A 27,526-nucleotide genomic window follows, 5' to 3' on the forward strand; every position below is an offset into this window, starting at 1 on the left:
GAAAAAATGTCGTCTTATAATTAAAAATGATATTTTTTTGGCCGGATTCGCTGCATCCAAATTTCGGCAAGCTCGAAGCCCACACGGGCTTTCTTGCTACTTACATCTCACGTTTTTGAGTAGCCGTAATATTTAAATTGCCGACATAGCTCCTGCGGGCATACCTTGCATGGGAATGCGCACTGGCGGTCGTCAAAACTCGCTTTTACCGAATGCGATGTGCGTTGTCCAAACGCATCAGTGCTGACATCTCCTTCTCTGTCTAACCCGGAGCCAATGAACTGCGTGGACAAAGAGGCGCTAATGGAAAGTATGGCTACTTTTACTGGACGCTTCTTACATCAGCAAACGCATCCCGCCTAAAATTTTGCATGGATGTGTCGCGCATGCGAAAATGTAGTCTGCGGCGCTCGGCCGCCGCGGCGGGGCGCAGCGGCGCAGGCGCACGTACGCGACATTACCTGTCGATGCATATTAATTGAGGAGGAAGTTTTGTCAACAATATCTAATGTGTTCAGCGGTCCGTCCGCGGCCCCATTGATAGCTTTTTTGTTCTCGTTGCGTTTCAAAAGTTCCTGCGCCGTCATCTAGACGGTCCTTATAAAATATTGCAATATTGCATAATTTATGACATACGCCGTGAAAACAATCAGAATGATTATTCAATGCATCGGTTCGCTCCATCGTCGTATCGTATCTGTCGTTTGTACGGAACGGTTTAACTGGGTTATTTCATTTAATCGCATGCCACTCGAGTGTTAATTGGAGATAATCATCGGGCGCATAAATAATCTTCTCATAGATTATGGACAGTTAATGCTTTGAGTGGAGATATCTAGAGTGGTTCATATCTAGATATCTGTAAAATCCATGAATTGATATCATCTTTCCACTATTGATATCCAAGTAGGTAAAGTCGAGGTCGACCGTTCCTTGTTTATACGTAAATAGATTATTAATTAATGAGATTGACATGATTTGCAATTTCATAAAAGTTTTATTATAAAAAGGGCCTATTTCGATATACTATAAATGTTGCTATCGATACTTCAAATAATACTAGGTCATGACGTGACGAATGTTCTAATTTTTTAGATTCCAACTCCGTTATTGATAAGGTAAAGCTGTGATTATCATTACGATAATATATTAATGCTGAATGCATTTGTTAAATATAATGGAATTTAATTATACGTCATTAGATATATATAATGTGAAACATTTATCGACGATTGCAAATTGCATTTTAATTGAAAAAAAATGTAAGCTATTTTTTTATTTAAAAAATTTCACTTAATTTGTTTTTAATTGAAACATTTAAAATGAAATATTTCTGCTTTTTTTAATTCAATTAATTGCGTGGTGACTGCTCGTTTTTAATGCATCCTAAAAATGAATTAAAATATAACCGTTTTGTATAATTACGCAAAGAAATTATTGTATTTCGTTTTCGTAAAAAAATCATATGTATATACATATATTATATGAGTTATTTTTTTATGCAAAATAATGAAATCACCATTTTTACATTAATTATTGAAATATATAAATTATTTAAAAAAATAATAAATTTGTATTTTTTTTTTAGTATAAATTAGCGGTATTTTTATATGAGGATATGAAGTTGGCACGTGTTTGTTTGAATATATTTAATCTAATATCATGTGACGTAACAAATAAATTATTGTTTACATTTTAAGCCGAAGGATATTGTAGTTAATAGGTACTTTTATATCGTCAGTATATTTGTTATTAATAACTATTAATAAAATGGTTCTTTTTTGATTGATGAAGAAAGTTTTATTAAATATGTATAATAATGTAATAAAAAAGTAAATAAAAAAAAAACACATTTTTTTTTGTTTCATTTATGCGGGCAACATTACTAACAAATATTAGGATTATTGTTTATTTTGTACTAATATATTATAAAAATTAAAATGTATTTATAATTTTAAAAAAAATTATCTACAGCTTAAACATACGAAAGAGGTCGCAGATAGTTAAAGTAAATATTTATCTTAAAGTCATGGTATAATTTTTGCGATACATTTATATCCAAATAAATTTAAGTAAATGATATATTTTTTTTAATTACTTTGTATTAAACTAGCTGGAAGTCATTCAAAATATGCCTCAACAGCGGGATTTCTTCACATATTTTGCATTAAGATTAATTACTTTTATCGTACACTTTAATTTTATTTTACACTTTATTTAAAACTTCGACACAAAAGTACTGGTATTAATATTGCTTATTTAAATTTTAGTTCTACAAAAAAGTAACTTATTTTACTATCAACGACTCTTCTTGTTTTTTTTTGACGAGCTCCTCGACATTTTATTGAAGTCGAAAACAGGCTGCTTTAAATGCATAATATTTAGTGATTGACATCGATGAAAAATTTCAGAAATTTTGAGTGTCAAATAAACTATTATTGAATATAAAATATATGATTGTATTCATTTTTCGAAATAAAAAATCTTAAAGCACCTACCTAATTTTATGTGAATGTTATTTTACAGGGTATTAAAATACATAAAAATGTATGATATTTATACTTAAATATAAATATTCAATTCAATTTTTCATTCAAAACTATTATCTTAGTTTTCAAGGGACATATAATCGTAGTTCCGAAGATTGGTGGCGAATTCGTATAAGCAATGGTTACTTGCTCGTCCGCCAATATATTTTATACTTAAATAAACGTTGCCAGCTATGACCATAACTCCGTTTGCAAAGACAAAAACAGCTGAATTAGATAAGCTTATCTTTGTATTAAATAATATATAAGCAAATGAGTATATTATCATATATGACCATTTAAATAATCCCTTCGATTAATATTCATCACTATATATATATTTTGATCGTCATTAAAACGGTCGCTATGAAAGAGATTTATTTTTTATTGCTCGAATGTATTATTAATTTTTATGTTAATATTTGATCTTTAATTCAGCACGTGAAACCGATCAAACTATATCATACAAGATTAGAATTATGGACAAAATTTCCTTGAGAATATGTAGATGAGGTATGTAGAGATTTAGATTTAGCGATATTACATATTTATTTGACTTCAACTTGTGCCTGAGTATTAAAAATTTTTTTTTTATATATTATTGTCTATTTTTTTCCTTAAACAGTTAAATCTTACATTGGAAAGAGACAACACACTTAAACGCATTAATTTGTAATGCATGACGTATTTTAATTATAGTGATAAAAAAAAAAACATTGATAATAAAAAAATCATACATTACTTTATTTCGTCAAAGTAGGTGTGTTTGTTTGGTCGTTACAATTTGCGATACATTTGTAATAAAATATAAGCAATGAATTTTGTTTTTGGTAGATATAAAAGATTTAAATTTGTATTCAACATTTTACACACACCTAAAATGTTAAAGATTTGATTTGGAGGCGATTAATTCACTAACTTTAAAACCTGTCCATAGATTCTTATACCATTTTGAATTTAATCTGTAAATATTTTCGATAGACTATTTTTCTTAACTAATAAAGTACCATGCTTTGACTATATCCAAGTACACCTGCAATTATGTGTAAAATATTAACCTAAGGCTCTGTAACACGTCATATAATTTTTTTTTCTGGTAATTGAATAAAAAGAAAAATTAGGATTATTTCTGCTTAAACACTTCCCTCATATACTGACCTTTTTATAATTTTAAAATCATAAAAGGTTTCGAAATGAAAATCAATACATCGTTTTTTCTAATACAATTGTTTCAGACTTGTAATAATAATAACCCTTTGTGGAATCCCTATCTTAATCCACTCCAATAAATAAATATCAATCTATCTATATAATCAATTGAAAACGATAACTCGACTTTATATAGCAGTTACGTGTGTAAATAAGAGAAAACTTCTCTCTCTTTCACTCTGATTGTATAATTCTTCTATCTCTTTCTATTTCATCGATTTCAATAACAAGACATTAAAAAATATATTAACCGTGAACGTTTAGCTAAAAATTGTCTGGCAATGGAGTATTTAAATTATGGTGATCTTCAGGATACATTCGGAATTTGATTTGCGCAATGTCGCCTATTAGAATAGTTGTCCTAATCCAGTATGAAAAATTAAAAAAAGGAATTATCTGCGGGTAGAAAGAAATAAAAAAAAAATCTATTTTTTTTTTTAATTCTATATGTAATGTATTATGATATATCATTTTTAAAAACACCAAACAAGGAACGAGTCTAATCTAAGAAGTTCATTGTACAGAAAATTCCATTCAATAAAATAAAATGAATTAAACCTAACGACTAATTCAATTTTGTCTTAATTTTGATTTAGTGAATTTCTCAAGAAATCAATTTAGTGTTTGATATGCAACACAACAGATAAAAAATACATTTAAGTTAATTACTCCTTAGAAATATGATATAAAAATGTTATTGAAACCCATCGTATTATGCTTAATCTGAATTTTCGTATTAAAAAAATACCCGATTGAAAGGAAGTTCGTGATAAGGCACGGGTAGATTATCCGCCTGACAGATAACCGGCCGATAATGTCTTAATTAACAGCGCTATCAGCTGAGCCGCGGATTACTATGATTGCAGCAGAGATTTTCCGTTTATTGTCGGTATTCGTGCATTGTTCAAACAGATTATGTGATTAGAGTTTCGTTATTTTCGAAGCGATGTAAGATTAGATTGCTTCATCGATAATATTTTTGAGTGATGCGCACGCAGCTATCGGCAGAAATAATAAATTCGTGTGTAGTTTTTAATTTTTATCGTAAGATTCAATTTTTATATGATTTAATTATTATTTATTATTGTAGCATTGTCTTAGTTTATAAGTTAATTTTGAGCTGTGATTGACATCACTATTGTAATTCGTTATTGATCAGTGTAGAAATTCAACAAAATATAATAATGTTTTTAATATGATAAAGGCTCATTGGTATATTATTCTTTTTTTTTTTAAGTACTAAAATATAGTAATAAACAAAATGAAACGAATATATTTGTATGCGATCGCTAATACGAGTGCATAAGGATTTATTTAGAAGATTTTTTTAAAGTTCTGCGATGAAATTAAACCTTAAATTTACGGACCTACGTCCGTGTAATCGAACTACAAAGAATACAAGTGTCAATAAATACATTCTATTTATAAAACCTTTTTTATTCGATTTAGAACTCTCCGACCTATTTTTTCGAATTTCGAATTACACATCGAATTGACAATCGACCAGCAAGTAATAATAATATGTAGATATATATCGAAGACACTCGTCAAAATGGTCAATTGACTAGATTGTAGTAGAAACCTGTTGAAAAATCCTGTTAGTACTTATCTATTAAAAATTAACAATTGTCTATGTTATTTTCCATTCGTCAAACGTTCACTTATGACGTATACGCGCTCATTTAATTTACACGTATTTTTGTCAATTCTGCAAACGAAGTCGTCTATAGGTTAGCGACTTTATCGAAGCTCGCTGATCTGACAATCGAAGTAAAGAAACAAACACGTCATGGCTAAACACATTAAGTAATTTGGAATACTCCAATGATAACTGTAAACTTGGTCAAATCGTACAGAGTGATGCAACAAAGCAAGAGATCTAATATTTATTGCTCACACGTTAGCGAAAGCCGAACAAATTGAGTTAGCACTTCCAGGCCTCAACCATTTGTTTCCAATTTAGAGGGCCGTTCGACAATATACCCGCCTGTGTTTATCCCGTCCAAAAATAGTGCAAATGACACTAATTACACCCATGTAGCGGGCCCGTGCTAATGCCTTGCTCATACCGCCCCGATTTCGAATAAGGCTTAGAGTATCTAATGAACTCAAACTTTGAATATCTAGTTTAAGACTTTTAATTATGACAACCGTATCAGATAAAAGAAAAATATCATTCATTAATTCATTAATTCATTCTTTACTTTTTTTTATTAACTGTGATCTGTCAAAGTTTAATGTGTTTATTATATTATATATTTTATTCGAAGGATTTATATTAGGATCATATGTTAAGGCCACTGTTCTCTTAATTCAAGATTAACATAACTGGCATAATAAATAAATATTCCACACGTGTAGATTTCATTTATAAGCCGGAAATGATTATTTGAAAATAATTCCATTATTAATGTGAAATTATATATTTGTAACATTGATATTTTATAATTTCTACATTTTTAAATTGTTTTCAATTGTCCTTCTTGTTACAATTATAACCCTAAGTTCACTAAAGTATTGTGATTTAAAGTGATGTAATATGTAAACCGTGATAAGATCATTTCCGTTGTAAATATTTATTTTCATATATCGAATGTGGGAACTGAGAATAGAACATCGACATTTGAGCGATAATAATTAAACATATGGGATTCTAATTCTTCTTATAATTAATAGTAATAAAAAAAAAAAAAACAATTGAATAACTATAATCAGAATGATTACCATAGAATAGTTTACCCAATTGTAATTTAAATCATTTTGCATCAAGTTTTCAAGTTCGTTAAGTCACTGCATCATTCTTAGGGTTAACTATTCAATATTATTACGGAAGCACGTGTAAATACTTTAACTGTCATTAATTAAATTAATGATTTATCTTATATAAAATCATAAATATACAATATATCGTCAAACTAGATTTTAGAGAATATTTCAGGTCTCTATGTTGGCTTGCTGTAACTGTATGGATTGCTTTATTTCTAGTGCTATTTTTTTAAACTGTAACTCTGAAATAAATTTATATAAAAAAGTTCATGTTGATTATTTTCATCCTGATTTTAGTGCTAAAAATTTATTGCTCAGTTTCTTGCGTATCCTATTCAGTGTAAATCATATTACTAAATGGAACTGGTCTAGTTTAATTAAACTAATAGACTTGTAAAAGGAAAAAGTACATGTAAGACGTTTCTTAGAAAAATACGTGGCTATCGCGGGACGACCGGCAGATGTGAATCATCGAAATTTATTGTTTTTGTTGTAATTTATAAACTATATTTATATTATAAATGCGAAAGTAAGGATGTCTGTCTGTTACGCTTTCACGGTCAAATCAATGAGCCGGATTTGATTATATTTGGTATGAATCAAGCTTGAACCCCAAGGAAAAACATAGGGCATAACGGCAGTATCTGTCTGTGTAGTTTGCTGTCATGAATCATACATCAGTCACAGAATATACAAATAAATAGATCGTTGTGATATGTTGGATTAAATTGTTATACAGTTTTTAATCCGATTCTAAAATAAGATACTTTTTAGATATCACATTCTGCATAGATAAACATGTTACGACAACCTCCGTGGTCGAGTAGTGTGTACACCGGTTTTCATGGGTACGCCATTGCGATATCCCGGGTTCGATTCCAGGCCGAGTATGTTTGTATGTGATTTTCAAAAACACAAGTGCTTTAGTTATTTACACTGGGATCAGAGTAATGTATGTGATGTTGTCCAATATTTATATTTATTTATTACTATGAACTTCATCGATTATTTAAGAATCTTAATAATATAATCGAACTCAAATTACATAACTTTATTAACAGTCATTGATCGTACGTAAAATAAAATCTGTCCGTTTGTCGGTTATTTTGTCCCACTGCCTTATAGTATTCCACTCGCTACCTACTCGTACTACGACGGATGTTTGACAAGCCGTTCTAAGTATGCCCTTGGAATAATGAGGAAAGCCCACGACAGGTACGATTCGCATAGGAATAGACATTCGGAATACGTAACTGTTGTTTTGTGAGAAAGTTTTCAGATGTTTACATTCGAGTAACTTTTTTATTTTATATATATATTTTTTTAAATAATATATTGCCTGAAAAAGGTGTGAATATTCTTTATTTAAAATGTTAAAAAAAAAATTGACATATGACCGACACTAGAATGACGGTACGCGGGAAACCATTAATCTTGTAATTTTTATTTTCTTATTCTGCCATTCGTGGCTAGGATACTAGGACAAAACTTTGAAATTATTTTAATGTCATCGGTCAGAATTTTATTAATTTTATCATTTTTGAAATTTGTGAAGACACATATGTATATGTCTATGTAACGGAAATGTGTCAAGCTAATAAAACATAAAGAAAACATATAGAACTGAAATTGCAAGATGGATAGACTATGGATTGTTACTGAAGATTGATGTTAGAAAATTTAATTCGCTTTAGATCAGTGCAGTTGAATAAACTCCAAAACGTATCTCTAAGTCGTGAGACTACTTCCAGCAGTTACTCTTACATATATTAAAAAACTAAAATAATTATAATGAAAGGACATTCAACCTATTATAAAATATGCCGCAACGTCAACAAGAGCTAGTAGGAAGATATTAAGCCCTTAAATCGACAAGGTTAAGTAAATCTCTAAATACTCTTTCTAGGATTAAATTATGTGACTCGGCTACCGCATCGGGAGCCTCAGCAAACAATACGTTGAACATTATACGTACTGTGATATTAGAAACAGTTTATATTGACAAAACGCTATGAACTTTAAAATGAAAGGTCGTTTACCTTTTAAGAAATACTAGTGTTCCCATTGGTTGAAATTTCTACCATAGTCAAAAAAATTAAGGAAAACGAATGTGTATGAATTTGTATGATACGAATACCTAGGTACTTATTTTACTACACTTGTTTACAATTTTCACTACCAATTAAAAAAAGGTAATTTTACATACAGATGAGAAAAAGGTACTGAACTGATGCAAAGGCATCAGTTTTTTGGGGTTTGGTAGCTAGTCTAGAACAAAGGTTCTGGATTAGCTACCAAAGTCGGTATCGCACGAGTGGAATAAAGATCAAAATATAACGGTCATGTCATATACATCTCTATTGGTCAACATATTTTGGCCAATTTACACAAAACGTTAAGGAATTATACACCTAAATCTTCCTCATGATCATTCCATCCACTAGGGAAAACTGTAAAAAAAACAGTTTTGAGTTTATCGCGAACACACACGGCGGGGTGGTTATCTTATAATATGCAGTAATTAATACTTAATATGAAAAAAACGAATTTAAATAAGGATATAATCTATGTGAACAAGAGTATGTCAATTCACCTAATGGGTCTTGCAGTCCAGTCCTTAACAGTATGGTTTCGAAATCGATCTGGACAAATTGACGAAATCTCTTACCAACCTCTTGTCAACGTGTTGACATGTCTATCGTGTTGGGAACTTTAGCACACAAGACAATACATCAAAATACATCTGTAGAACTATTCTGAAAGAATAAACTCAATTCTCACCGCAGCACACGAGCGTAAAATTCAAAATGCGGCATTGATGATTGATTATAATAATTATAAAATTCATAGAATACACGTACCAAAATTTCATACGACGTGAATTGTTAAAGAATCGCTCTGCTGACGAGATATTTTTCCTCATAAATGTGATTGTATGGTTAAATATTTTATTGTTTCGGATATGAACGATTTGTGTCTTCGTTATCTTTGTCTAATTAAGTGACTACGATATATATTTATATTAAATTAAATCAATGTTACCATATTTAAATACGTTGTCATATTTGATTTGACATTCGAAAGACACAATTTTACTCCTTCCTAATTCCTCCCTAAACATAATTTATTGTTATATTTCAAATTATATATATACATGTTTTATTAGCAGTATATAGTACAAATTATATGTATATCAGTTTTAAGAACAAGAATATATTTATTATTATATAATGAAGCTTACTTAATACGTACATACCGATATTTTCGCTTAGATTATTTTTTTATTAAATAAACAATTTCTACGAAATTAAGCTAATCTATATAATATATGTAACTAATATTTAGTTAGTGACACAAAATATGATGAGATTTGACAGGTTATCGCTTTTATTTCTATTAGTTCAACAATTGCGTAATATTTCATAAAAAAATTTGCTTTTAAATATAACCATCGAGTTTATCGAATATTATCCGTAAAGCCGCGATCTTTGATGGAAAAAAAAATAGGGTCACGTCCATGGCACTTGTGACGACGAGAGCTCAATAGAGATAACTCACTAATGTAAACTATTAAATCGTACGCTAATAAAAACACAAATCCCCATTTAGAACTGTTTTGCAGACCCACGATCATGACGTCACACATGAAGGATCTGGCAATGTGTCAATTTCTCTAGTTGTTAAAAAATATTCTACCTATATACTTACAAGGTAAATAAGCTTATATAAAGTAATAAAAAAATCTCTTAAAAATAAAATATGGCCATATTAAAAAGTCATTGTTAAAAATATATAGGTACATATAACAAAACATTGTTACATATAAAAATAAAATCTATTTAATTGATGATTAATACAGCTTTTATAAAAAGCCGGTCAAATAGTCATTCACTATTGGGTATGGTTTATTTGCCATCCAAAATTGTTTGGGTTAAGATTTATGTGCTACCAAACATACAAGCAGCAAAATCATTGCAGTTTCGTCGAGTAAAAATATTCATCAAAACAATACTTTGTATCTTTAGTGATGCTAGTGATTTGTTTTTCTTATCGCGACTATCTGGCAACTGTATGAAGACGTATAATTATTGCAATGAACACTTCTATTCTATGTCACCACGTGTAGATGACGGATATTAAAATTCATACAAATATTTTTTTATGTAACAATTATAGTATTTGATATCGTAAGTTTTATTAACATACAGATATATATATACAAATCTTCTAGGCTTATAGACTATATTACATATAAAGCTAAACCAGACTTAATCTAGATTTTAGAGGGTAAAAAACCAGACGCCAAGCGTAGAGTGTTACCTCATGTAATATTGGACCATCAGTGAGCCGTCCCAGAAGGTTTCTTATAAAAAATGTTTAGGAAAGAAAATAGTAACAACATTGTTTGCTCCCGGGTTCCTGTTGTGCATAAGATTGGGCTGGGTAGAGCTACAACCGATTACTGCAAAATCTAGATGGAATAAGTCACTTCAGATAAAAAACTTTTTTTTTTTAAATTATCATAATATCATAGATAACATTATCAAAATAAAACCTCTATTAAAAATAAAAATACTTTTATAAAACTTCTCATTAATGATGTAACTTTATAATATATTGCTTGATTTAAACCAATACAAAATACACAAATAAAATTATCAGGAAACAGTTGAACTACATCAATGAATATTTTTAATATCCGATTTTTTTTTTAAGCTTTTTATCTTTCGGACAATTCTATTATCAATCCTGTTACTATGTAAACAAATTAACGATTATATTATTAACGGATACGAGATGCGCTTACGATTTCGTTAGTTTGGACTTTGGTTACCCAGATAAACGATTTTGACTTCTTCTAAGACCTCTATCCTTCCTCGTATCAATATATATATTGAACTAGTCGTCGCTCACTGTTTCACTCGTGTTTTAGGGGTTGGTTGTCAGGCGTTATATTTAATTCCTAGGAGTTCAGACTTACCTGATATTAAATTTAATCAAATTCAGTTCAGTGGGTGGCCGAGCAACAGACACACAGACTGAGTTACTTTCTAATTTATAATATGAATGAATAAATAGGCAAAAATAAAACAATTCAGTACTTTTCCCCCTCGGTTTGGCTGTCGTATTATATATTTATTTATTATTTAGCACAGAGATATATTATAGTCTGAAATAGCACATAGAGTACTTTTTAAACACCTGCACCGCCGACCCCGCATACACGTGGGCGAAGTCGGCTGGTAACTAGTACCTAATTCGATGAAAATAAGAATAGAAAAAAAAAATGTTATTTCATATGTTTCCTTTTTATGGCCTAGAATTTCGCCCACACTTTGGACATTCGTTAAATATGTCTAAAAATGTATATCACACGTCATTAATGAACAAACACTTAATATCGATCCACACAGATCGATTCTCAATGAAACACACAAGTTATTGTACACATCATATAGACACGATTCATTATTTAATTTAACAATATGTATATATTAATTAGGTATGTGCGTTTTAAAACGTGGAAAAATCTCGAGTCCCGTACGTTGACAGCTCAAGAATTAAAAGATAAGCTTACATGATATACAAATACGAGGTATTTCTAAACGTTATCTCGTACAAATAAATGGGACATAAATTAATCGCGGCTCACAGATAGACAAAACGACTAATGCCATAGTAAATGTTACTATCGTGTTTTGGTGCCTTATATGTCACCATTACGTTGCTTGTGTTCATCAGATAAGCTGGAAATGTTTTGATCTGTATGCCTTGAGATTTGCTTCAGTTACTGTGACTGGTATTAATGACAATAAAGCAATTCAGCTACTTAGAAGTATTATCTCGTTTGTACATTATTTTTTTTTTCCTATTTGAATATTCAAGAGATGACTACGGGAAAGGCGATTATTATTGCTACGTATACGTACGTATAGGTATTCTTTTAATAATAATTGTGAGCAATTTACATATCTATCTCAAGACTGTCGTTTTTAGTATATAACGCTGGTAGCATTTCGTGCGAGATTCTCTGGGAGGGTACTATTCTCATAATGTTTATTCTTTCGCGAATCATCGACGTTAATTATGTTATGATTCGATTTTAATAAACCAATTAAAAAGATACCTAGAGAGCCATACAGTCAGTAGCATTTTAGGCCCCTTGACAATTGGATTCCTGGGCACGTATCCCATGTATCCGTATGGTTGAAACGACACTGCTCATCAATCCTCCTTGAATTATGAAAATGATTTAAAATAAAGTTTATAATAAATAAAATAAAAAAATATATATATAATGTCTGTTGTAATCATTTAAAATTCTAAATCAATTTAAAGTTGTTAATAGACAGTGTAAAATTAACTTTATATTATAATAATATCATTCGAAGATAAGTTGACAAATAATTAAACATGTATTATTACTAATGTGATCTTACATGACATTCATAGATTATGGTAACTGACAGTAGTTGAGCTTTATTTGTCTAGCGACTGTTAGGAAGACTTTGTTTAAATACCTATATACACGTTGCAGTCAAAACTCATTATCGGTCAAAATTAGTTATGACTACATAGGCAATAATGCTTTTGACTTAATATAAAGATTAGGTCAGTTTTGTTTCTGTAATATGGGATACCCACTGTATATAACTTTGCATCCCAACAAAAAAAAAAACAGTATAAAATGTATTCTTACTTATACTTTTAAAAAGTTATTAAAACTATAATACAATATTTAAAGATATTTTTTTACCTAACGTTTCAGTTGTGAACTAAGCTTTTAATTATTTTTTTTACAATTAAACTTAAATATTTATGCAGTCGATACATGAAAAGTTTCATTATATGTACATTACACACACACACACAAATAAACGAACACACACGAACATAGGTATCTATATAATATATTAACTTTTGAGACGACGATGGCACGGCCAGTTATGGTTTTTTTTAAATGATTTCTTATCGCCTTTGTAATGAACAAACTGTATTTTTATACAGAAATAATCAGTTAAGCATATCTTAAATTGAAACTTATATTTGAAATAAATCAAACGAGTATGTTCATACAATATGTTGTGGGAAATGAGTTTTCCTTATGTTACCATTTAATAGAAACAATTGTGAGTAATAAATATCTTGATTTTTAAAACAGTATTTACTTAAGGGTCATTTAAAAATATATATTCGTTTCATTCATTGAATTAAATTTTACGCAACTAATTATATTAATTTAAGTATTATTATTAATTTTTTTATTCATTGTTTTATTAAGTATGTGTATTATAAAATGACGGGCAAGAAACACATATTTATATATATTTTTACATATACATATAAATATATATTTTTCATAGTCATTAATATACTTGTATATTAAAAGAATATATATGAAAAAATTAAATATTATTGTCAGCTCATGTGCTGCATCAGCTCAGTGGATAGAACACTTACATGTAACACGAAGGCCGCCGGTTTCATTCCGCATACGAGGAAACTTCTCCGCAGCGGTGATTATATAAATTTGAATCCACAAATCATATAACATAATTAGGAATAGAAAATATTAAAAAATATATAAAATATATATATAATAAAATTTTATATTATATAAATTATCCCATTTAAAAATGCTTATTTTTATGTTCAAAGCCGATATTGAATTAATGGAAATTCGTCATATGAATTTCGTGTGTCGTCAATTTAATAAAAATTTTATATTGCTATACCGTAATAAGTTGTATATATATAATTAAAATATGTATCATTTATTCTATATGTTTATAGCAGAATTAATATCTACCAAAATATATATGCCGATCACATTAAATATTAGCATTTAATACTTAACTCCAACGAGCTTAAGATTAATAAGCATGCAAATTACTTGTTTAGCGGGTGTTTAGTTAAACAGTTCCTCTCTTTCTGTCACCATTGCTGTGACATTTGAAAGAAGCAAACATCGTCGTTTAACTAATCACACTTAAACAACATTTATAGATAAAGCGTATTTAATTTCTATATTAAGGTAATTTTAATAATTGCCCTTCGTCTAAGTAAAGCAATAATGATAAAATTAAATCAATAATATTAAGTAAATAATTCCCACGTTACATATTCGTAAATAAACACTGATTTCCGGAAATTTATTATCTGTGATTTATATTGTAATATTTATATTGTTAAATGAAGGATAATTACATCGGCTGATTAGAAAATTTTAAGTAAAAATTACCGTGGGAACATAAACTTAGTGTAAATATTAATAAATATTCCAAGAATCATTATATCAAATAATAACATTTCATAATTTATTCAGTGCTTAAGGCCCTTCTGATTTGGCACCCACCCTTTTACTAGTCATACTGCCAAAAATACTCTGTGCATCACTATTTGGTATAAGAACGAAAATCCGTTCCGCTTCTGATTTTCTTCCGGTCGTATTAGATTAGCCATTCCATCTGATTCTTGGTATGATGAGATATAGCAGTATAACCCGTGCGCTTGACTGAAAATGGTCGCTGTTGCTGAAATCAGTTAGGAGGACGGCGTTTCGTTTTAAATGGTAAGCAAGCTCGTGCAACTATAAGCACAAGAATTTTAAATATTAGAGCCAAAATATGACGGCGAGTTTAAGAAGTAGTATTATTGTGCGTTACAATTACACGTTCAAGTATTTGCACGTCACTACTAAACAAATGTATATAAAAATAGTGATATATTTTTATTAAATAACACATTAAATCAAACAGCTTACTATACTTTAAATAATCATGTGTGATATTGAAGCTGTAAGCGTTTTACTTATCATTGATTAGTCAATAACAGAATACGAATCGCTCGAAATAAATCGTAAGTTCGGCGAACGTGTCCTCTGTAATTGTGCCCAGCAGCCGTGATTGCAGCAGAGTTAACACATAATACATTACAGTTTGTGTCACAACACAATCAGGCTCGGGGACGAATCAGGCGCCGAGCAGTAATCTGGGTTAACAGGGGTCAAACGGCATCACAAATTCCAATACCATATTAGACAGATCTGTGGCGCGAATCGACAATTCTATGATGCTTATTGGCTTCCTCGTCGCTATACTTGTACGAAGGGTTATTTTTACAAGCAATAATCGTTTGTTACAATGTAATAGAAATACAGATAATAAATGACATATATGAAAATAATTGAATAAAAAAAAATATGTCTCGATATTTTACAAAATCAGAGCCGTATATATTACAAGGAACAAAATTGCAAATGATAGAGTAGGTATTATATATATTTTAATTACAATAAAAATAGCACATTATACTATTAAATTTAATAAAAAAAATACAGATTATAAATTAAAAGAAAATTAACCAGTAATTAAACGCTGTTTTATCTGTATTTTGAATACGTCATAAAGTTTTTATTTATGTCAGTGTTTGCATGTTAACCTTATTAAATGCGAAGATTCGCCATGTAGCGGTCAAGACGTAGGCCAACAAGCGTAATCAGTGCGACTCGTGAGCGGTTTGCTACACTGACGCAATGAACAAGTGTCCAATTTGAATCTCCATTTGATCTCCATTTGTTTTAAGTGGTTCGACTTTTGTTAGATTAGATACCGTGAAAGATATTGATCATCTTGATTTCATTCATTTATTCTTATATTTGACGCCATTTTTGATTATTAATATTGTGTAATATGAGTACATACAATACTCGTAGCCATGAATATAACTATTTAGTAATTTTTACTATATGCTTAACTTTAAACTTTTTATTAAATTAACATAATTCTTCTGGTTATTTCTTAAATTTCTTTTACGTTATGTTCATTTAACTATCATATATTCATATTATTTTAACTTAACAATTAATTTATTTACATTCTTAAATTGTTTTAATAAATTACTATCACAAGGTTAAGAACAAAACATTCAATTATAATAAAAAAAAAAAATTTTTACAGACTTTATCATCAGACTTGCGACGTAGTAAGACGCCACCGCGGCGATCGCCCGAAGAACGTGCAGTGCCGCGCCCGCCCTCCGCCCCGGTGCACCACGACCGGCCCACAACCACACCACACAATCCTCACCTATCACCTAAAAAAGAAGCCTTCAATAATCTCCTTAATAAAGGAATTTCAGGTGAGTGTAGGATACATAAGTTTTATTTTATACTTCTAAATGAACTACTATTTTTACGTTGATATTTTATATAGACATAAACTTTTCTTATAAAATTCCATTGTAATTTGTCGAAAGTCGATTTAAACTCATTTCGTCGTTGATTTATGTAATTTATATCGTAAAAAGGAATCACTTTCTGTTAAATTTCAAAACTTATTCACTATTTGACTATGGTTCAGAGTTTTTGAGAGAAAGGATTTTGGTTTTGCCGTGAAATGGCTAAGTTGATAAAAGTGGTCTATGAACACGAACGAAGAATCACGCTGACCAAACCGCATTGTTGCAATGTTCAATTCCAAACTATTTAAATGAATAAGAACCCCAGCTGATAATATTATTCGGTGATGGTGATGAATTATTTCCTTCACAATCGATTCGAGCTCTTGAGCCCTTTTAAATTTTTATTGCATGTATCGATTAAAAATAAGTCACGCTGTAAATGACTGGAATTCATAAATCGAAGGTGCTGAAATTAATATCACAATCGGCACACGCAACGAGCCACAAAAAGGTATACAGTTCAGTGCCGGTTTTGTAGCTTCCGGTCACTTGTTTTATTCGACTGAATAAAACAAAAACGTTTTTGGATTGAATTTTAAGTAGTTTTTTAAACAACTGCTTTTATTAAATATATTTCACAAGTTTTAGTCTTGGCTTCGCTCTCAAGTATTATTCCGCTATGCAAGCCCATATTACTTTTACATTTACATTTTATTGAGCATAAATAAAACGATTTTGATTGCTGAGCAAAAGTTTCCTAATCTCAATTTTATTGAAGGTTGAGCTTATTGAGCTTAGTACACCATTCTGCTACAATGTGGATTAGTACACATGTATCAGGAAATTAATAAATACATAAACTTTGTTTTAGTCCACTTTATTCTATCTAATGGATTATCTCTGATCTTTAAATGTAAGTTAAATTATACAGTTAAGACACACAAATATAAGTTAAAATACGTTGTCAAAAAATTGTCTTGAAGCATCGTACCCAAGACGCTAGCTCTATTAACTCCCTGAATCGCAAGTGTCATTCGCCGAGCTAAGTAAGCGCCAGCTCCTGGACTGCCAGAAGTGCCAGTTCCTTAAAATACCCCTTTTATTACTCTTTTAACATTTAATGACCACGTGACACATTAAATTGTACAAAAATATTTTTGTTGTTATTTAAATCAATGTCAATAGTAACTAAACTAAATAATTTTTACAACACGAGATACGATTACGAAAGTTATCCGTGAATCAATTACAACGTCAGATTAACGCTAAGATGAGCTCGGTCCCGACAAAGGGGTCCGCGCGTGACTTCGAATAAACGATTTCATTGTACACACAGATTGTGCTTGGAACTCGGAATGTATTTCATTTTTTGGCGGGATAGAAATATATAACGGTTAATCTCGGCTATAACTTATTAATATTCAGATATAACTATATATAATTAGATGTTGGTATATTTTTATGAGATATATATATAAGACTACATCAAAGTTAACGAGTATTATTAAAGTCGGTATTAAAAGTTTTATTTTATTATCATTAACTTTGTTGTAGCTCGCCTCTAGATGGCGCTGTAGTATATCAACTTCTATACCGTTCAAGCGAACGCCGTAACTATTGGTATATTTGTTATATGTACACAGGTAGGACAGCGTTTAAGGGATTTTGCTAATATAATAATATTTAAGAGAATTAGGAAATATATGCATATACCTATATAACATTGTTACCGATGTAAAAACCGGAAGCGGTAACCGTCCGTCTTTTTAATGATGAGACATTAATAAAAATACACGCTTTTAAAACACATTATAATCTAGAAATGATAAATAAATTAATTATCTCTATAAAAATTCATAGTTTTAAAAAATCGGTAATAAATATACCTATGATCTGCCTGCATCCGCTAACGCTCAGCTCAATGAATCCTCGAAGCTGGTTTACAGTTTCAGACAAATGTCAGATACACCTAATACCTATAAATGGTACATAGTTAGACAATACTGTGTCTTCTTCTTTCGACTGCAAATTAATGAAGAAAGAATGAGAGGGATAAGTATTTAACTAACACCCACTAGACAACGTTTATAAGTAAGGCCGTTAATGGACACATTCATATTTCACAACCAGTTTAACGTCGCATCGCGCGTGAAATTCAAAATGACATGAATCTATCAACTTCCATAGAACACTGCCCTTTAATTCCCATTTATCCCCTTCGTAATAATTTTCCTTTCATTCTCCTCTCTTTATGAATCATAATCTCTAAATCTCCGTCAATATCGCGTCCTTTTCTTTTTAATGTAAATCCAACTAGTGTTGTCTCGCTCCAGTTCTTTTACCCCTTAAATCTAATCCGGGACATCCCGTCTGCCCGGTAAGGCGCTCAAAGCGTAAGCCGGCAAACACACGCAGTAGGCACTCGCTGCATTATACATCAATTCATTCGCGGTTCACATACCTTCAACGATGACGTTAAGTTTATTTTATAATGTTTAATGAATTACTGCTATGTCAAATGTATGACTTATATTCAACTGACAAGTTTTTTTTTTAATTGTTTTGATAGGTGACTAAAGCGTAAATTAAAAAGCATTATCCTTTAAGTAATTAAATAATTGGAATTAGAAATTAATATACCACAATAATGCGTTGGCAGAACTAATAGGCAATCGTTATCTTTTAATTTTAATGTGTAATCATTGATTTATTACTTATCACAGATAAAGGCATATATATTTAAGTAATATTATTTTATCGAATACGATAGTTAAAATTACAATTGCATTTGTTTGAACTTAAGATAGGATTTTACCGTAGCCTTTCACAGCAAATCCCTTCCATTGGAACACGCTTTTTGTATTTTATCAAGATGATCATTTCCATTGAGAAAACGCGTATGCAAAAAGTATAGTGTTTTCTCACATAATTATAATTGCATTTAGTCACACGCAATGGTGTTCTTCAGACGCATTCCGATGTAGATTTTTTGATATAATTTTTTTTTTACATTTAAAAATATACATTTAACGCTTGTCATCTTCTTAGCGCTATGTATAGGCCCCATTTGTCCTGAATAACGCGAGTTAATATCATTAAATATATCCTCACACAGGTATTAACATCACCTGGCTAATATGAACGTATGATTTTGATTCTTATGCCTCAGGTATAAGCGCTGAAATCGAATCGTAGCGACAATATTGTGCGTAAAACATCGTGAACGTCAAAGAAACGGTGGCGACTTAATGCCGAACGGCTCTAATCGGGTGTTATAAATCATTATTAATTTCAAGTCTCTGGCCGATCCGCGATTAGCTATTGCACAATGCCCTCGGATTATACGTCGGAGATGTATCTTTTGTCAATTCATATCTGGGTACCGTCAGAATAATCAATAAAAAACATCGAAACTAATCCGTAATCTTATTTAAATTTTTTACCATTTCTGTATTATTTCTCAAAAATAGGAAGATTAAATATACATCAGGATATAATGCAAATTAGGCTTATTTTTAATTCAGTAGGATTATATCATACTTGTACATAATAATACTCACCAAATTTTTGTTATCGTATTACAAAATATAAGCGATAGCTAAATAAATATGTATTAATTGTTATACTAACCTCACGTCTCTATTTTAACTACGATTTGATTATCATAATAATCGTGTTATGATAAAATTTGTGTTTTTTTTTTTAATTTTATATTAAGGATTGACAACTTAGCACGGGCCATAGACTTTTGAATAATGTATTTTATTTCTAACAAAATTAGTATAATCATAATTCATTCTTCAATGCGACATCCTTATTATTATTATTTTTCATTTATCCGCTGACTCTACATTATGAAGCCGGTTTTATAAAGATAAGCCGATTTATTTCCTCTACGTCTCGTTTTAGTTAACATATCTATGAATAAGTTAAATATTGCTATTTTTTTTATTTAATATATAAGATATACCTATTTAGTTTATATTTAGTTGTTATACAAGTTTAGAATAATTACATTAAACACACGTGTAACTAAACTAGATCTTTTTATCACTACATAGTATAAAACAAAGTCGCTTCCCGCTGTCTGTCTGTCCCTATGTATGCTTAGATCTTTGAAATTAATACAAAACGGATTTTGTTGCGATTTTTTTTAATAGATAGAGTGATTCAAGAGAAAGGTTTATATGTATACTTTATAAATAACATGATGTCGTAAATAAACACATTTTTTGCGCTTTCATTGAAACTGAAACGCTGGCTGAACCCTACGAGATAGATCAACATAATGTACTACAGTATTGCACACCTTAAAAAGGTCTAAAAGTCCGCAACGGTCTATCTCTCAGGGATAACCCACAATAACCTATTTTTATCCTTTACTTTTTATACGAGAAAGGCTATTTACGAAGCGATTTTAAGTAATATAGCATCAATCCTTATCCAATAAGTACACTGTGCATTTAATATACATCAATATGGCTCTTTACAGCATGTAATTTATATGAATATTTTTTATATTATTTAAAATACAGGGACATAGCTGTTTGTATTGTCTAATGACAAAACAAATGATTCTGTAGGATATTTAGTATCAGTAGTGCACCAGTTTGAAGCCGAGCGCAAACTGTAGTACGCTAGTAGATAATAATATATTCTACTAATAAATTGTTTAATATGGATAAGTCAAAGCATAAATAAATATTAAACCTTTTAACCCTATCAAAAATAGTATTCATTTCCTCGTCAAGTATACCTATATAGAGCAATATAATTTCCCATAACATAAGTAAAGAAAATATTTTTAAAATTTTTATTAAGCTTTTACAGTTTATATCCCGTCTCATAAACGTATGTTTTTATTATAATTGCTTAGAATTTAAATTATTTAAAATTTATAATACATCTGAATTTATTTGTATTAAATTTCAAACAACACGAGAATGTTTTTAATTTTAATATTTTTTCGTGACATTCAGTTTGTCTAGAATTAATAATCGATATAATTATAATAATGTTGTTGATCCTTCGTTTAGAAATATATATACATATACAATTCCGTTGTGCGTCTGTTCGTAATTGTACATTAAGCCAGTTATTTTTTAATTCTCCTTCTAATTATAACTCGTGACGTATTAATCTCTCATTGGTTTAAAAATATCTCGGAACGGGCAGCTATGTTAATACATGTATATATCTGAGTATTTTTCTTCAGGGATATCAATTTAAATCGTTGATTTTATTACTTTAATTTTATTATGATTTTCGAAACTTCCACTACGATAATTTTTATTAACATAGATTAAAAAAACGTTTTTAGATAATTAAAGAAATACTTGATTTTTTTTTAATCAATATTCATAATCTAAATTTGTCTTTTTTATATTTATTTAATTATATATTATATACAGATTTAAATTCCGCTCAAAATATTATCAATAACAAAATATTCCGTTCAGTACACGAGGCTTTTACAAACATTGGTAATTGTTAAAAAAAGACATTTATTAAAGCATCAGTAACGATCTATAAACGCAATCAAAGACTTGTCCAAAAGCGTGCTAATTTATCATATATTGGGGTGGATCTTGAATGCAGTGAGGTGGGGTGAGGGTAGTTCTGTTTTATCTCCGGGCGACACGAGGTTGATCCGGCCCGGATGATCCGGATAATCGTGCTTCCCGTCCCAGTACGTGTATCGATTTATTCCACACCTACTCAGGTCCTTTTTCCATTCAATTCGGCATGTGATTTAAAAACGAACCCGGCCGCGCTCATTATTCGTTAAATCCATATCATTGATTACTTATGTAGATATATAAATATTCCTAACGTTATTTAATTTTTATTTTAAAGTAAAACATAGTAAATGAAACATTACTTTCATTAGTACAAAATTATAAACTATATAAGTATGTATGCTAGCGATGTATAACAAACTATAGAACTATTAATTATTTGTGACACACAGTCGATTCATCAATCGTCATGACGATTTTGTGAATTAAGCTTGTAAATTGCAAAGTATACTATTAATTTTATTTTTTCTAATACCTTAAACATACATTTTAATCTACCGGATATTATGATTTTATATCTTAAAACGTTGTATGCGAATATCCGTAATATTCTCGACCCCGGGATACAATCCAGATCCGACGGTCGAGTAATCCGACTTAGGCCTGATCCGAGCGATGTATGTGTGCGTCACTTACTTACTGATCCGCGTACACTGTGTACGTGTGCGTGTACTTGTCTGATCAACAAATGTAGTGTATGTACGAGTAGTGTGAATGTGTGTTACATTTGTGTTATACGGGTGTTGACAAAAACATCTGTGCATCTGATCTGATATCTCTTTATTCTTTTTAAGCTCCGATCGAAATTTAGTACATTTTGAACAACTTTTAGATTTTATTTTGAATTGTACGTATTTTAGTTCTTTACAAATTTTTATTATGCTCTTGTTTCTAGTTTTTTACTAGAATCAATGTGTAATATTATACTTGCGTGCTTCGTTTAGATTATATTAGGCACATAGAACATTATACATCGTGTTTTTATTTATTTGGAAGTATTTCTGCTTTAAAGTTAATTAAAACGAATTGCAGCTTAGACAACTATTATTTCATAGTTTTGTATGTATAGTTTAAGTAATACTTTTGATTAATATTTTTTTGTTCTGGCTTTTATTTGTTGATTAATATTATGCTGGCACATCGCCGTCTAACTGTCGTCCACGTCTAAGCCGAGGCGCGATCTTATATGAGCCGATGTCAGAGCGGACGTGATTCGGAGCCTAAGATTTTTTAATTTTCTACTATTTATTGTTGACCCCCCCCCCTGTAATGGTAGTACAGCCACCAATCGTTACTCAATCAGATAATTAGTTATTGTTATGAAAATAATGTTTGATTATTTTATACTTGATACTAAAATTTCAAAAGTAATGATGACATTTTCATCATCATCATCGTGAAAACATCGTCGCTTACAATTATACTCCATTATTTTTTAATTATATTAAATCCTTCTTTATCGCGACCCCTAGAAACGGCTAACATTTGCCGCGGCCTAACTGAATGTCTTCCGACAAGAATAATAATTAGTTCAATGTCACGTATAAACTTGAAATATTAAATGTGATTAAAAAAAAATTAACATTATAATCGAGGTCATTCGTCGACAAATAAACGATATGATATTCGGGATTCTATTATCTAGAAAGGCGATTACGATAAATCCAAGGCAAGTTATTCAACTAAATCCGGATTCGAGTAATCCCGTCGGAGATGTATCCCCGGCCGGTGGGCAGCGGTTGGCGTCTAATCCTCTGATCCGGATCAAGAGCTCTACTTAGCTCGTGTGTTCTATCCTTTTCTCGGCCATGCCCACATGTGTGCTCTGCTTTACTTAGTTTATGTCGAGCTCTCCTTTGTTAGATATGAGGTTTTATTTCGCGGCCACTACTGACTAGAAATAAGCGGTTAAAACCAAAGTTATCAAGATTTTTGTCTTATTTCAAAATTTATATTTATCGTATCAGTTGTATAAAAATCAAATGGATAATTATAAAATCTGTTCTGAATTCAAATGAAAATTTTACTGTTATGCAAGTAAAATGAATATTTTATTAATAATAGGTATTCACTTAACTATCTGTTGATATTAACTGCTTATAAAGATGTATGGTTAGTTTTTTTTTCGAATGTACTAGTTATCAGTCTGCTATGCCAATAGAAGCTCTATTGAATTATGTTAGAGTATTAAATCGCATGTGGATCTTGTCTTCCCAACACGGACAGTGTTAGTCAAATAAAGGATAATCCCCATGGATCAACCCTTCGGTAATGCCAGCAGGATAAGCAGGCTTACCGCATTAAAAATGCGAATCATATTTTGTTTTTCACGCATAAAAATTATACAAACGTTTTTAAATACTTTCATAAACTCTTACAGTAGCTAGGCTGTACGGCTGTGGATCATTGCTCCCGGGTACGAACCCCGAATAACGAATTGGGTTTTTGTAAAGAAAATCTCAATAGCTGTTTGGATCCAAATTGGCAGTAATTTGACTGAGCAATCCGGTTCCACAGAGCGCTTAAAGCCGTAAGCACTGCGTCTGAAGTCTGAACTCCCTGTGGTCGTGTCGTTTTGTCGTCCCTTGAGAAAACGGATATGTGTTCATGCACGCACTTTGGTTACGCACGCGTTATGGTTTATCACCATTTAGAATAGCGAGATGAAGCTTGGGCCAGGGTACTGATTTTATAAACATAACAAAACGTTAATTTTAGTCATTGTGGTAAAAATATTTTATAGTAATAATGTAAAAAACATCTGTCCCTATCGTTTAAAATATCATTATGTATCTTAAATTAACCGTGATATTGTGAAATTCGTGTCAAACTAAATCTACGATAAAATAAACATTAAAAGAAAATATTGTTTGATTTTACATAATATTTTGTCAAAATCTTTAATATTCTAAAATCATATGCGACGAATTCATTAAAATATGTCGCAGTATCAATTTCTTTTTGTCATAATTCGTATGAAATGTTCGCATATTAATATCGAGATTATACTTTAGTATTAACTCAATGGATATTAAGATAAAGGTTAAGAATATTTAAAAGGCACGGAGGGTAGCTCCTTCATCAATCATTGAGAGATTATCTCTTGCACAGCCCAATTTGAGGCATGCATTCAGCTTAACTCACACATTCTCATAGGATTAAGCAACGTGTCACAGCCTATAAGCAGTATTTTCACGAGTAACAATAAATGCTCAAATCCAATAACTAAGAACTATATCGATCTATTTGATTATAGATATAGCTGTTAGATTTATGTAAGTTGTGTTTGCCTTGTAATGCTGAACTACTGGTATCAATATTTTGAAAAAAAAAAGTATTTCCTAAAAATAAAATGAAACACGTAAACACATATAATTTTGCGACTGTGTATTGTTTACTTAGAGCAATCCTTACTATTGTAACTCGATGTTTGAACTTTTGCGAGTTCCAATGATTATTAATGATAATTCCGAAAGAGGCCTTATTTGATTATCGCCTTTATAACTATAATTATAAGTTTTAAATTATAATACACTTCATATAGTATATATGTCCGGAATATATCGGTTTAAAGCAGCGGCAACAACAGAGACGCAATCAGTTGAGCTTCTGATCAATCGATAAAAAATAAACAGTCATGTGGACGCTTACCCGAGACCGCTCGTACGGATCATCCGAACCATTTGTCAAGATCAAGCTTATACGGTGAGGTGCTTTGGGAATAAAATGAAAACTTGTTTTGATTTTAACGACGTAGGTATTTGATTTTTGAGGAAATGTATTCGTTCGCGAATTTGACTTAAATATTTTTTTATTTGTTAAATTATTATACTGATATTTGATGTGATATAATTATATTCAAAGATTTTTTTTTATTTTATTTCTTATAGAATTCTAAAGTAATAGCTAGTAAAACCTCGAGAGGAGAGGTTTTGTGTTTTTTTCACCACGTTGCTTCAGCCGGGTTTGAACCGGCAATTTTCAATGAAGATTCATATTATTGTAGGCAACGACTCGGTATTGTTAGTACATTTCGGTCGAATCAATTGGTCAATTTTATTTTGAAGCAATACTATTATTAATTGAAATGAAACGCCCCAAACCCTTTCAGTGTTAGTGTCAACACAATAAGGTATAATAATATTTATTAGTTTTAGGACTTTGTTTATTAATATTAATTCAACTTTTATATTAATTATTACATTATTAGTTTTCTTAGTCAGTGGTTTTAGAGACTTTTTTTACAATATTGTTATGGGCAATTATATGGACAAATGGACCACTTAATGGTAAGTGGACTCACCAGCAATAGATGTTAAACATGCTTTTACTTTAGCTGAATAATAATCGGTATTTCCTCCTAACTTGAGCCGATATCTCTGAAGTCGAACTATGAATACATTGGCTTAAAATAAGACATCTAAACTAGCTTAATAATTAATAAATTATATACAAATACATAATACAATTATTATTTTTTTTTTTAAATAAATTATAGAATTTAAAAAAAAGGATTTATATTTTGTTTCTATATATCGTAGTTATACATAGGCAGCGACATGTTTCTAAAAATAGTTGAATAAAATAAAATTAAAATTAATCAAAGTTCTATATATCCTGTACTTAAAATTACACGTGATTTTCTTATAATTTGTTTATAATAGAAATATAACTATTCATATATATTAAACGTTCAGATACCACCAATTTAATTAATTATTTTTATGTATAATAAATTTTTGAAGACGTAAAAAGACCATAGGAGTGAGCAAAGGGGCGATTGACGGCAACCCGTCTGGCTCCTGAGGCTTAAAAGCCGCCCTTAACAAAATCTTAATCCCTACAAAGGGTTAGGAATATTATCTTATTATACTCACAAGAAATACATAAACCTTTAATTCGCGCCCTAAAATATTGCCGTCCGTTTAATTTACTGTAGGAAGAAGATGCTGTGATATAAAAAAACCTTACTATATACATATATGGTACAAAGTAATGGCTAGTTACAGACTATTAACTTCAAACGGTAAATTATATAATTACTATTACATTATTAATTAAATACTTAGGCATTATATTTTCTACTCATTAAATAAATCAACGTTAAACTAAAGATTATTCGACAAAAAAAAAAAAAAAACTTTTGATAAATCCTGGGACACACTGAGAATTTTTGCTGTATCTATAAATACTTTTTGTATTTCTGTAAAGGTTTTACATTCCATGATTGTCTGGAATTATATTACTGGCAATGTTAGGATT

General features: G+C 30.3%; 1 protein-coding gene across 1 annotated transcript in view; it reads left to right on the forward strand.

The window, feature by feature from the left end:
- Nucleotides 1-27,526, forward strand: part of LOC125067075 (homeobox protein dve-1) — a 77,259-nt gene that overhangs the window by 21,682 nt on the left and 28,051 nt on the right. Inside the window, exon 2 of the mRNA XM_047675458.1 lies at nucleotides 16,463-16,643. Within this exon, the coding sequence (XP_047531414.1) occupies nucleotides 16,463-16,643 (181 nt within the window). The remainder of the gene's footprint in view (nucleotides 1-16,462; nucleotides 16,644-27,526) is intronic.

This window comes from Vanessa atalanta, chromosome 1 (genome assembly GCF_905147765.1).
Source record: "Vanessa atalanta chromosome 1, ilVanAtal1.2, whole genome shotgun sequence".
Classification (NCBI taxonomy): Eukaryota; Metazoa; Arthropoda; class Insecta; order Lepidoptera; family Nymphalidae; genus Vanessa; species Vanessa atalanta.